This window comes from Bombina bombina, chromosome 6 (assembly GCF_027579735.1).
Source record: "Bombina bombina isolate aBomBom1 chromosome 6, aBomBom1.pri, whole genome shotgun sequence".
Classification (NCBI taxonomy): Eukaryota; Metazoa; Chordata; class Amphibia; order Anura; family Bombinatoridae; genus Bombina; species Bombina bombina.
The window spans coordinates 832,960,068-832,974,557 of NC_069504.1; the positions used below are offsets into that span (position 1 = coordinate 832,960,068).

The 14,490-nt window shown below is 42.7% G+C and overlaps 1 protein-coding gene across 1 annotated transcript in view; it reads left to right on the forward strand.

Moving 5' to 3' along the window:
- CDS2 (CDP-diacylglycerol synthase 2) overlaps positions 1–14,490 on the forward strand; it is a 232,860-nt gene that overhangs the window by 131,275 nt on the left and 87,095 nt on the right. Inside the window, exons 3-4 of the mRNA XM_053718199.1 lie at positions 2,711–2,807; positions 2,900–2,997. Of these exons, the coding sequence (XP_053574174.1) occupies positions 2,711–2,807; positions 2,900–2,997 (195 nt within the window). The remainder of the gene's footprint in view (positions 1–2,710; positions 2,808–2,899; positions 2,998–14,490) is intronic.

Here is a 14,490-nt window from a genome sequence, read left to right on the forward strand (position 1 = left end):
AGGAACACTGATAGATTCAGTAGAAATGAAAAATTTTCTGACAGAGGTCAGGTTATTAAAGCTTCTAGCTTCCTGCCGTGCTCTTCATTCCACTTCTCGTCCGTCAGTGGCTCAGTGTATGGAAGTTATCGGCCTAATGGTAGCGTCAATGGACATAGTTCCGTTTGCCCGCCTACATCTCAGACCACTGCAACTTTGCATGCTCAATCAGTGGAATGGGGACCACACAGATTTGTCCCCTCTGCTAAATCTGGATCAAGAGACCAGGGATTCTCTTCTCTGGTGGTTATCTCGGGTCCATCTGTCCAGGGGAATGAGTTTCCGCAGGCTAGAGTGGACTATAGTGAAGACAGATGCCAGCCTTCTGGGCTGGGGCGCGGTCTGGAACTCCCTGAAGGCTCAGGGTTCGTGGACTCTGGAGGAAGCCTTCCTTCCGATAAACATTCTGGAACTGGGAGCAATATTCAATGCTCTTCAGGCTTGGCCTCAACTAGCTGCGGTCATGTTCATCAGATTTCAGTCGGACAATATCACGACTGTAGCCTATATCAACCATTAGGGGGGAACAAGAAGCCCCATGGCAATGTTGGAGGTTTCAAAGATAATTCTATGGGCAGAGGTTCACTCTTGCCATCTCTCAGCTATCCATATCCCAGGAGTAGAGAACTGGGAGGCGGATTTTCTAAGTCGGCAGACTTTTCATCCGGGGGAGTGGGAGCTCCATCCGGAGGTATTTGCCCAGTTTATTCAACTATGGGGCAAACCAGAACTGGATCTGATGGCGTCTCATCAGAACGCCAAGCTTTCTTGTTACGGGTCCAGGTCAAGGGATCCCCAGGCAGTGCTGATAGATGCTCTAGCAGCGCCCTGGTCCTTCCGCCTGGCTTATGTGTTCCCACCATTTCCTCTCCTAACTCGTCTGATTGCCAAGATCAAGCAGGAGAGAGCTTCAGTGATTTTGATAGCACCTGCGTGGCCACGCAGGACTTGGTATGCAGATCTGGTGGACATGTCATCCCTTCCACCATGGTCTCTGCCGCTGAGGCAGGACCTTCTACTCCAAGGTCCATTCAAACATCCAAATCTAATTTCTCTACGGCTGACTGCTTGGAGATTGAAAGCTTGATTTTATCAAAACGTGGTTTCTCCGAGTTGGTCATTGATACCTTAATTCAGCCTCGAAAGCCTGTCACCAGGAAAATCTATCATAAGATATGGTGTAAATATCTTCATTGGTGTGAATCCAAGGGTTACTCATGGAGTAAAGTCAGGATTCCTAGGATATTATCCTTTCTCCAAGAAGGATTGGAGAAGGGATTGTCAGCTAGTTCCTTAAAGGGACAGATTATTGCTCTGTCCTTCTACACAAGCGTCTGGCAGATGTTCCAGACGTTCAGGCGTTTTGTCAGGCTTTAGTTAGAATCAAGCCTGTGTTTAAACCTGTTGCTCCACCATGTAGTTTAAATTTAGTTCTTAAAGTTCTTCAAGGGGTTCCGTTTGAACCTCTGCATTCCATAGATATCAAGCTTTTATCTTGGAAAGTTCTGTTTTTGGTAGCTATCTCTTCAGCTCGTAGAGTTTCAGAGTTATCTGCCTTACAGCGTGATTCCCCTTATCTGATCTTCCATGCAGATAAGGTAGTTTTGCGTACCAAACCTGGGTTTCTTCCTAAGGTTGTATCTAATAAGAATATCAATCAGGAGATTATTGTTCCGTCACTGTGTCCTAATCCTTCTTCAAAGAAGGAATGTCTATTACACAATCCTGACGTGGTTCGTGCTTTAAAGTTTTATTTACAAGCTACTAAGGATTTTCGTCAAACATCTGCATTGTTTGTTGTCTACTCTGGACAGAGGAGAGGCCAAAAGGCTTCGGCATCTTCTCTTTCTTTTTGGCTGAGAAGCATAATCCGTTTAGCTTATGAGACTGCTGGCCAGCAGCCTCCTGAAAGAATTACAGCTCATTCCACTAGAGCGGTAGCTTCCACATGGGCTTTTAAAAATGAGGCCTCTGTTGAACAGATTTGTAAGGCGGCAACTTGGTCTTCGCTTCATACTTTTTCTAAATTCTACAAATTTGATACTTTTGCTTCCTCAAAGACTATTTTTGGGAGAAAGGTTTTACAGGCAGTGGTGCCTTCTTGCCTTGTCCCTCCCTTCATCCGTGTCCTAAAGCTTTGGTATTGGTATCCCACAAGTAATGGATGAACCCGTGGACTGGATACACCACAAGAGAAAGAAATTTATCAGGTAAGCATAAATTTAGTTTTTTGCTAAACCTTAGGCACCTCTACACCTTTGTGTTATCTTTCTTTTCCTTTGACTGAATGACTGGGGGTTATGGGTAAGGGAAGTGACACTTAACAGCTCTGCTGGGGTGCTCTTTGCTTCCTCCTGCTGGCCAGGAGTGAATATCCCACTAGTAATTGGAATGACGTTGGGGACTCTCCATGTCCAGGAAGAAAGACATTTATCAGGTAAGCATAAATGTTATTTTTATTCTGCACCATAAGTATGTTTCGTGGTTATTAATGTGCGTTGCCTCTCTACTCAGTTTGTCAGTAGTGAACTCAATATCTCTGTATTTCATGCTGCTAACATAAAGTATGAAGGACATATTTATTTGCACCTGAATATAGATAGCTATTTTTAGGTCAGGGAGAAAAAATCAGAATTAAAAATATACTCCCTCTTTGTCCTCTCTCTTTAAGGTGGAAAAACTGGTGGATTAGAGGCATCCTTACACTGGCTATGATATCATTCTTCTTTGTCATCATCTACCTGGGACCTATTGTGCTTATGATGATTGTAAGTTTATTTATTTTTTGTTTCTTTAGGTTATTAGCTTTATTATTATTATTAAATAATCTATGACATTTTGTTCTCATTGCTTACGGCAGGTGATGTTTGTTCAGATAAAGTGTTTCCAAGAAATTATCATGATTGGGTATAATGTTTACCATTCCTATGACTTGCCCTGGTTCCGCACACTCAGCTGGTAAGTATATATATATATATATACAGTGGATATAAAAAGTCTACACACCCCTGTTAAAATGTCAGGTTTCTGTTATGTAAAGAAATGAGACAAAGATAAATCATTTCAGAACTTTTTCCACCTTTAATGTGACCTATAAACTGTACAACTCAATTGAGAAACAAACTGAAATCTTTTAGGTAAAGGGAAATAAAACTAAAAAACTAAAATAATATGATTGCAAAAGTGTGAACACCCTTTTATAACTGGGGATGTAGCTGTGTTCAGAATTAAGCAATCACATTCAAAATCATGTTAAATAGGAGTCAGTACACACCTGTCATCATTTAAAGTGCCTCTGATTAACCCCAAATAAAGTTCAGCTGTTCTAGTAGGTCTTTCCTGACATTTTGTTAGTCGCATCCTACAGCAAAAGCCATGGTCCTCAGAGAGCTTCTAAAGCATCAGAGGGATCTCATTGTTAAAAGGTATCAGTCAGGAGAAGGGTACAAAAGAATTTCCAAGGCATTAGATATACCATGGAACACAGTGAAGACAGTCATCATCAAGTGAAGAAAATATGGTGCAACAGTGAGATTAACAAGAACTGGATGTCCCTCCAAAATTGATGAAAAGACGAGAAGAAAACTGGTCTGGGAGGCTGCCAAGAGGCCTACAGCAACATTAAAGGAGCTGCAGGAATATCTGGCAAGTACTGGCTGTGTGGTACATGTGACAACAATCGCCCGTATTCTTCATATGTCTGGGCTATGGGGTAGAGTGGCAAGACGGAAGCCTTTTCTCCAACATAGGTGTGTCCGGTCCACGGCGTCATCCTTACTTGTGGGATATTCTCTTCCCCAACAGGAAATGGCAAAGAGCCCAGCAAAGCTGGTCATATGATCCCTCCTAGGCTCCGCCTACCCCAGTCATTCTCTTTGCCGTTGCACAGGCAACATCTCCACGGAGATGGCTAAGAGTTTTTTGGTGTTTAAATGTAGTTTCTCCAACATAGGTGTGTCCGGTCCACGGCGTCATCCTTACTTGTGGGATATTCTCTTCCCCAACAGGAAATGGCAAAGAGCCCAGCAAAGCTGGTCACATGATCCCTCCTAGGCTCCGCCTTCCCCAGTCATTCTCTTTGCCGTTGCACAGGCAACATCTCCACGGAGATGGCTCAGAGTTTTTTGGTGTTTAGGGGCTCCATGTACTAAGCCGTCAATTCATCCGTCATTTTAGACGCGGCTAAACTCGCCGTTACTCGCCGCGGGCGAAATGGTGTCCGCTGTAGCTATGTACTAATAATCCCACAACAAATAGACACCTCTAGCCCGCCGCGAGCAGTGGCGGAATATTGATAAATTTGACGCCTCGCTCGCCGCGAATAAGCTGATGTACTTAACTTTCAGTTCAATTGTCTGGCCAATTGTTAACACGTGACATGTAAGGTGTCATGAACGTCATAGTAGACGCGGGAATTCAATGACACAATACAATGAATTAGCATCAGCTATGGAGGGATTACATTACAATAATCACATATGTAAAAGAGTGAGAGCAGCTGTAGACACTAGTGTGATGTCACAAAGACAATGTATTACCTATAATATATTGTCTGTAATAACTTTGATCATAAACTTTATTTATTTGAAACCTTTGATAATTGAAGAGCAACAACTGTTATGTATTTAACTGTTTATCATGAGTGATTTTTAATAACCTTAACTCTTAAAAAAAAATGGAGACAAGTTAATAAAGAAAGTTTTTTATTGATCAACTGAAACTTTAATCCTCAAACACAAAATATTGTTCTGAAACCATGTCCCTTGTTGCATTTCCACGCCTATTAGCTTGTTCGACACATATTTCTTCTGGTAAATCATCAGTATCTATTGGATCTTCATCTTCTAATGGACAGCCTCTTTTAATTGCAATATTGTGCAGTATGCAGCAAACCAATATAATTTTGGCAACTTTCTCTGGTGCATACTGCATAGCACCACCAGAACGATCAAGACATCGAAACCGCATTTTCAAAAGACCGAAAGTCCTCTCAATAATCCCCCTGGTAGATCGGTGAGCTTCATTGAAACGTACTTGACTTCTGGTCTGTGGGTTGTTATAGGGAGTCAACAGCCATTCTGTACATGAGTACCCTCCATCTCCTAATAGAAGATATAATAAATATAAATATTAATATAAGAATAATTATAAAGATTCAGAACTATACAATACAATTAAACTATACAGATTACAGTCGACAAATTGGGCGCAATTTTGGTACATTGAAATGAGAGACATATTAGACGCCAGTTATGCTTACCTAGAAGCCATCCGTCAGGCATATTTCCCTCCTCGAACTTCCGGTATAACCCAGTCTGCCTTAAAATGTAAGAATCATGACATGATCCAGGAAAGTTAGAACGGACACTGATAATCCTCATGTGGGGGTCACAGACCATCTGGACATTCAAGGAATGGAAATGCTTTTGATTCCTATAGATCTCCTCACGAGCTTGAAGTGGTCTTACAGCAACATGGGTACAGTCTATGGCACCTAGGACATTGGGCATCCCAGCCATCCTATAGAAATTTGACTTGATAGATTGCCATTCTTCAGGGGTAGATGGCAAACAAACATATCGATGAAAAATAACCATCATAGCCCCTATTACTTTGGATAAGTGGCGTGAAAAAGCAGATTGACTCATTCCAATAATGACGCTAGAAACTGCCTGAAAGGAGCCTGTTGCAAAAAAATGCAATGCCGCTAATAGTTTGAGAAGTCCCGGAATAGCTTGTGAACGAGCAGTCATCGGCTCCAAATGATCTTCAATCTCTCGATACAGGTGTAATATCGATTCACGATCAAGCCGGAATCTTTGTATGATCTCTCGGTCAGAAAGGCCGTGCAAACCAACCCGTGGAAGGAATACACGGGGGACACGAACTCTCCTTCTTCTAACCAATCGATTAGCTACATTTCCAGTATTCTGTCTTCTAGCCCGGATTCGCATCAAACGGAGAATAAACAAAAACAGAATTCTCTCCATAGCTGCTGAAATGAACAATGTAAGTACAATGCTGATATTACTGCCTTTTATATATGTCTAGACTGGCGTCTAGAGTGACTTTCCTATTGTTTTGTACCTTGCCCGCCACCTAAAAGGTGGCGAGGCAAAAATAACGAGGTGGGAGCGGAAATTGACGCGAGCGGACAAATAGATTTTTTAGTACATTCGTTTTTGGCGAGTTGGTGGTCAAATGTGTCTAATTACAGTAAAAAATGGAGAGGTAGCGAGGTATGGCGGATAAGTACGCTCGCAATTTTAAAGATGCGAGTTTTTACATAATTGACGGCTTTGTACATATCAGTTTGCGAGTTTGGGCGCGAGATTTGTTGCGGGTAGCTCGCTGACTGCTTAGTACATGGAGCCCTTGATGTAGTTTTTATTCTTCTATCAAGAGTTTGTTATTTTAAAATAGTGCTGGTATGTACTATTTACTCTGAAACAGAAAAGAGATGAAGATTTCTGTTTGTAAGAGGAAAATGATTTTAGCAACCGTTACTAAAATCGATGGCTGTTTCCACACAGGACTGTTGAGAGGAATTAACTTCAGTTGGGGGAAACAGTGAGCAGACTTTGGCTGCTTGAGGTATGACACATTTCTAACAAGACTTGGTAATGCTGGAAGCTGTCATTTTCCCTATGGGATCCGGTAAGCCATTTTCTTAATTTTCAATATAAGAATAAAAGGGCTTCACAAGGGCTTTAAAGACTGGTAGACATTTTTCTGGGCCAAAACGATTACTTTATAAGCATATTTAATGGTTTATAACTTTGGAGAGTTATTTTAATCTTGGGAATTTTGTTAAAAAAACGGCAGGCACTGTATTGGACACCTTTTTCACTGGGGGCCTTTTCTAGTCATAGGCAGAGCCTCATTTTCGCGCCACTAATGCGCAGTTGTTTTTGAGAAGCAAGGCATGCAGATGCATGTGTGAGGAGCTCAGGTCCACTGAAAAAGCTTATTGAAGGCGTCATTTGGTATCGTATTCCCCTCTGGGCTTGGTTGGGTCTCAGCAAAGCAGATACCAGGGACTGTATAGGGGTTAAATATAAAAACGGCTCCGGTTCCGTTATTTTAAGAGTTTAAGCTTTCAAATTTGGTGTGCAATACTTTTAAGGCTTTATGACACTGTGGTGAAATTTTGGTGAATTTTGAACATTTCCTTCATACTTTTGCGTATATTCAGTAAAAAAGTGTGTTCAGTTTAAAATTTAAAGAGACAGTAACGGTTTTATTTTAAAACGTTTTTTGTGCTTTGTTATCAAGTTTATGCCTATTAACATGTCTGAACTATCAGATAGACGATGTTCTGTATGTTCGGAAGCCAAGGTTCCTCTCCATTTAAATATATGTGATGAATGTGACAAACAAAGTAGGGACAATGATGCCACTGATAGTAATGTTGCCCAAAATGATTCCTTAAGTGAGGGGAGTAAGCATGGTACTGCATCATCTCCTTCTATGTCTACACCAGTCTTGCCCACTCAGGAGGTCCCTAGTGCTTCTAGTGCGCCAATCCTCCTTACTATGCAACAATTAACGGCTGTAATGGATAATTCTATTAAAAACATTTTAGCCAAAATGCCCACTTATCAGCGAAAGCGCGACTGCTCTGTTTTAGATACTGAAGAGCATGAGGACGCTGATGATAATGGTTCTGTCATGCCCTTACACCAGTCTGAAGGGGCTAGGGAGGTTTTGTCTGAGGGAGAAATTTCAGATTCAGGAAAAATTTCTCAACAAGCTGAACCTGACGTTATTACATTTAAATTTAAATTGGAACATCTCCGCGCTCTGCTTAAGGAGGTGTTATCTACTCTGGATGATTGTGACAATTTGGTCATTCCAGAGAAATTATGTAAGATGGACAGGTTTCTAGAGGTCCCGGTGCCCCCCGAAGCTTTTCCTATACCCAAGCGGGTGGCGGACATTGTAAATAAAGAATGGGAAAGGCCCGACATACCTTTTGTCCCTCCCCCTATATTTAAGAAATTATTTCCTATGGTCGACCCCAGGAAGGACTTATGGCAGACAGTCCCCAAGGTCGAGGGGGCGGTTTCTACTCTAAACAAACGCACCACTATCCCTATAGAAGATAGTTGTGCTTTCAAAGATCCTATGGATAAAAAATTAGAGGGTTTGCTTAAAAAGATGTTTGTTCAGCAAGGTTACCTTCTACAACCAATTTCATGCATTGTTCCTGTCACTACAGCAGCGTGTTTCTGGTTCGAGGAACTAGAAAAGTCGCTCAATCAAGCATCCTCTTATGAGGTTATGGACAGAGTTCAAGCACTTAAGTTGGCTAACTCTTTTACCTTAGACGCCACTTTGCAATTAGCTAGATTAGCGGCGAAAAATTCAGGCTTTGCTATTGTGGCGCGCAGAGCGCTTTGGCTGAAGTCTTGGTCAGCGGATGTGTCCTCCAAGAACAGATTGCTTAACATCCCTTTCAAGGGGAAAACGCTGTTTGGCCCTGACTTGAAAGAGATTATTTCAGACATCACTGGGGGAAAGGGCCACGCCCTTCCTCAGGATAGGTCTTTTAAGGCTAAAAATAAAACAAATTTTCGTCCCTTTCGCAGAAACGGACCGGCCTCAAATTCTACATCCTCTAAGCAAGAGGGTAATTCTTCTCAAACCAAGCCAGCCTGGAGACCGATGCAAGGCTGGAACAAAGGTAAGCAGGCCAAGAAGCCTGCTACCGCTACCAAGACAGCATGAGATGCTGGCCCCCGATCCGGGACCGGATCTGGTGGGGGGCAGACTCTCTCTCTTCGCTCAGGCTTGGGCAAGAGATGTTCAGGATCCTTGGGCGCTAGAAATAGTTTCTCAAGGTTATCTCCTGGAATTCAAGGAACTACCCCCAAGGGGAAGGTTCCACAGGTCTCAATTGTCTTCAGACCAAATAAAAAGACAGGCATTCTTACATTGTGTAGAAGACCTGTTAAAAATGGGAGTGATTCATCCTGTTCCATTAGGAGAACAAGGGATGGGGTTTTACTCCAATCTGTTCATAGTTCCCAAAAAAGAGGGAACATTCAGGCCAATTTTGGATCTCAAGATCCTAAACAAATTTCTCAAGGTCCCATCGTTCAAGATGGAAACCATTCGGACAATTCTTCCTACCATCCAGGAAGGTCAATTCATGACCACGGTGGATTTAAAGGATGCGTATCTACATATTCCTATCCACAAGGAACATCATCGGTTCCTAAGATTCGCCTTTCTGGACAAGCATTACCAGTTTGTGGCACTTCCATTCGGACTAGCCACTGCTCCAAGAATTTTCACAAAGGTACTAGGGTCCCTTCTAGCGGTTCTAAGGCCAAGGGGCATTGCAGTAGTACCCTACTTGGACGACATACTGATTCAAGCGTCGTCTCTACCACAAGCAAAGGCTCATACGGACATTGTCCTAGCCTTTCTCAGATCTCACGGGTGGAAAGTGAACGTAGAAAAAAGTTCTCTATTTCCGTCAACAAGAGTTCCCTTCTTGGGAACAATAATAGACTCCTTGGAAATGAAGATTTTTCTGACAGAAGCCAGAAAATCAAAACTTCTAAGCTCTTGTCAAGTACTTCATTCTGTTCTTCTTCCTTCCATAGCGCAGTGCATGGAAGTAATAGGTTTGATGGTTGCGGCAATGGACATAGTTCCTTTTGCGCGAATTCATCTAAGACCATTACAACTGTGCATGCTCAGACAGTGGAATGGGGATTATACAGATTTGTCCCCGACGATCCAAGTAGATCAGAGGACCAGAGATTCACTCCGTTGGTGGCTCACCCTGGACAACCTGTCCCAAGGGATGAGCTTCAGAAGACCAGAGTGGGTCATTGTAACGACCGACGCCAGCCTGGTGGGCTGGGGCGCGGTCTGGAAACACCTGAAGGCTCAGGGTCTATGGTCTCGGGAAGAATCTCTTCTCCCGATAAACATTCTGGAACTGAGAGCGATATTCAATGCTCTCAAGGCTTGGCCTCAACTAGCAAAGGCCAAATTCATAAGGTTTCAATCAGACAACATGACGACTGTTGCATATATCAACCATCAGGGGGGAACAAGGAGTTCCCTGGCGATGGAAGAAGTGACCAAAGTATTTCAATGGGCGGAGCTTCACTCCTGCCACTTGTCTGCAATCCACATCCCAGGAGTGGAAAATTGGGAAGCGGATTTTCTGAGTCGTCAGACATTTCATCCGGGGGAGTGGGAACTCCATCCGGAAATCTTTGCCCAAATAACTCAATTATGGGGCATTCCAGACATGGATCTGATGGCGTCTCGTCAGAACTTCAAGGTTCCTTGCTACGGGTCCAGATCCAGGGATCCCAAGGCGACTCTAGTAGATGCACTAGTAGCGCCCTGGACCTTCAACCTAGCTTATGTGTTCCAACCGTTTCCTCTCATTCCCAGGCTGGTAGCCAGGATCAATCAAGAGAGGGCTTCGGTGATCTTGATAGCTCCTGCGTGGCCACGCAGAACTTGGTATGCAGACCTGGTGAATATGTCATCGGCTCCACCATGGAAGCTACCTTTGAGACGGGACCTTCTTGTTCAAGGTCCGTTCGAACATCCGAATCTGGCATCACTCCAACTGACTGCTTGGAGATTGAACGCTTGATTTTATCAAAGCGTGGGTTCTCAGATTCTGTCATTGATACTCTTATTCAGGCTAGAAAGCCTGTAACTAGGAAAATTTACCATAAAGTATGGAAGAAATATATCTGTTGGTGCGAATCGAAAGGATTCCCATGGAACAGGGTAAAAATTCCTAAGATTCTATCCTTTCTACAAGAGGGTTTGGAGAAAGGATTATCTGCAAGTTCTTTGAAGGGACAGATTTCTGCTTTATCTGTTTTACTTCACAAGAAGCTGGCGGCTGTGCCAGATGTTCAGGCTTTTGTTCAGGCCCTGGTTAGAATCAAGCCTGTTTACAAACCTTTGACTCCTCCTTGGAGTCTTAATTTAGTTCTTTCAGTTCTTCAAGGGGTTCCGTTTGAACCCTTACATTCCCGTAGATATTAAGTTATTATCTTGGAAAGTTTTGTTTGCTTCTTCTGAGGCTATTTTTGGGAGAAAGGTTTTGCAAACCGTGGTGCCTTCCATCTAGGTGACCTGATTTGCTCCCTCCCATCATCCGTGTCCTAAAGCTTTGGTATTGGTTCCCACAAGTAAGGATGACGCCGTGGACCGGACACACCTATGTTGGAGAAAACAGAATTTATGTTTACCTGATAAATTACTTTCTCCAACGGTGTGTCCGGTCCACGGCCCGCCCTGGTTTTTTAATCAGGTCTGATGATTTAATTTCTCTAACTACAGTCACCACGGTATCATATGATTTCTCCTATGCAAATATTCCTCCTTTACGTCGGTCGAATGACTGGGGAAGGCGGAGCCTAGGAGGGATCATGTGACCAGCTTTGCTGGGCTCTTTGCCATTTCCTGTTGGGGAAGAGAATATCCCACAAGTAAGGATGACGCCGTGGACCGGACACACCGTTGGAGAAAGTAATTTATCAGGTAAACATAAATTCTGTTTTTTATTCTTCAATCAAGTGTTTGTTATTTTAAAATAGTGCTGGTATGTACTATTTACTCTGAAACAGAAAAGAGAAGAAGATTTCTGTTTGTAAGAGGAAGATGATTTTAGCAAACGTTACTAAAATCGATTGCTGTTTCCACACAGGACTGTTGAGATGAAGTAACTTCAGTTGGGGGAAGCAGTTGGCAGACTTTTCTGCCTGAGGTATGACTGGCCACATTTCTAACACGACTTGGTAATGCTGGAAGGCTGTCATTTTCCCTATGGGGACCGGTAAGCCATTTTCTTAGATTAAGTAAAAGAATAAAGGCTTTATAAGGTCTTAAAAAACTGGTAGACATTTTTCTGGGCTAAAACGATTACTTTGCTAAGCATATTTGACAGATTATAGCTCTTTATAGTTATTATAATCTTGGGGATTGTTGTTAAAAAACGGAAGGCACTGTATGGACACCTTTTTCAGATGGGGGCCTTCTCTAGTCATAGGCAGAGCCTCATTTTCGCGCCACTAATGCGCAGTTGTTTTTGGAAGGCAAGGCATGCAGATGCATGTGTGAGGAGCTAAGATCCACTGAAAAAGCTTATAGAAGGCGTCATTTGGTATCGTATTCCCCTCTTGGCTTGGTTGGGTCTCAGCAAAGCAGATTCCTGGGACTGTATAGGGGTTAAATGTAAAAACGGCTCCGGTTCCGTTATTTTAAGGGTTAAAGCTTTCAAATTTGGTGTGCAATACTTTTAAGGCTTTAAGACACTGTGGTGAAATTTTGGTAAATTTTGAACAATTGCTTCATACTTTTTCGCATATTCAGTAATAAAGTGTGTTCTGTTTAAAATTTAAAGTGACAGTAACGGTTTTATTTTAAAACGTTTTTTGTGCTTTGTTGACAAGTTTAAGCCTATTTAACATGTCTGAACCATCAGATAAACGATGTTCTATATGTATGAAAGCCAATGTGTCTCCCCATTTAAATATATGCGATAATTGTGACATGGTGTCCAAACAAAGTAGGGACAATGATGCCACAGATAATAATAGTGCCCAAGATGATTCTTCAGATGAGGGGAGTAAGCATGGTACTGCATCACCCCCTTCTGTGTCTACACCAGTTTTGCCCACACAAGAGGCCCCTAGTACATCTAGTGCGCCAATACTTATTACTATGCAACAATTAACGGCTGTTATGGATAATTCTATTGCAAATATTTTATCTAAAATGCCTACTTATCAAAGAAAGCGCGATTGCTCTGTTTTAAACACTGAAGAGCAAGAGGACGCTGATGATAACGTTTGTGACATACCCTCACACCAATCTGAAGGGGCCAGGAGGGAGGTTTTGTCTGAGGGAGAAATTTCAGATTCAGGAAAAATTTCTCAACAAGCTGAACCTGATGTTGTGACATTTAAATTTAAATTAGAACATCTCCGCGCACTGCTTAAGGAGGTATTATCTACTCTGGATGATTGTGACAATTTGGTCATTCCAGAGAAATTATGTAAGATGGACAAGTTCCTAGAGGTTCCGGTGCCCCCCGATGTTTTTCCTATACCCAAGCGGGTGGCGGACATAGTAAACAAGGAATGGGAAAGGCCCGGCATACCTTTTGTTCCTCCCCCTATGTTTAAGAAATTATTTCCTATAGTCGACCCCAGAAAGGACTTATGGCAGACAGTCCCTAAGGTCGAGGGGGCGGTCTCTACTCTAAACAAACGCACTACTATTCCCATAGAAGATAGTTGTGCTTTTAAAGATCCTATGGATAAAAAATTAGAGGGTTTGCTTAAAAAAATGTTTGTTCAGCAAGGTTACCTTCTTCAACCAATTTCATGCATTGTTCCTGTCACTACGGCAGCGTGTTTCTGGTTCGAAGAACTAGAAAAGTCGCTCAATAAAGAATCTTCGTATGAGGAGGTTATGGACAGAGTTCATGCACTTAAATTGGCTAACTCTTTTATTCTAGATGCCGCTTTGCAATTAGCGAGATTAGCGGCGAAAAATTCAGGGTTTGCTATCGTGGCGCGCAGAGCGCTCTGGCTAAAGTCTTGGTCAGCGGATGTGTCTTCCAAGACAAAATTGCTTAACATCCCTTTCAAGGGCAAAACACTGTTTGGTCCTGATTTGAAAGAGATTATTTCAGACATCACCGGAGGAAAGGGCCACGCCCTTCCTCAGGATAGGTCTTTTAAGGCTAGAAATAAGCCTAATTTTCGTCCCTTTCGCAGAAACGGACCAGCCTCTACTTCTACATCCTCTAAGCAAGAGGGTAATACTTCTCAACCCAAACCAGCCTGGAGACCGATGCAAGGCTGGAACAAGGGTAAGCAGGCCAAGAAGCCTGCCACTGCTACCAAAACAGCATGAAGGGATGGCCCCCGATCCGGGACCGGATCTGGTGGGGGGCAGACTTTCTCTCTTTGCTCAGGCCTGGGCAAGAGATGTTCAGGATCCTTGGGCACTAGAAATAGTTTCTCAAGGTTATCTCCTGGAATTCAAGGAACTACCCCCAAGGGGAAGGTTCCACAGGTCTCAATTATCTTCAAACCAAATAAGAAGACAGGCATTCTTACATTGTGTAGAAGACCTGTTAAAGATGGGAGTAATTCATCCAGTTCCAATAAGAGAACAAGGGATGGGGTTTTACTCCAACCTGTTCATAGTTCCCAAAAAAGAGGGAACATTCAGACCAATTCTAGATCTCAAGATCCTAAACAAATTTCTCAGGGTTCCATCGTTCAAAATGGAAACCATTCGAACGATCCTTCCTACCATCCAGGAAGGTCAATTTATGACCACGGTGGATTTAAAGGATGCGTACCTCCATATTCCTATCCACAAGGAACATCATCAGTTCCTAAGGTTCGCTTTTCTGGACAAGCATTACCAGTTTGTGGCACTTCC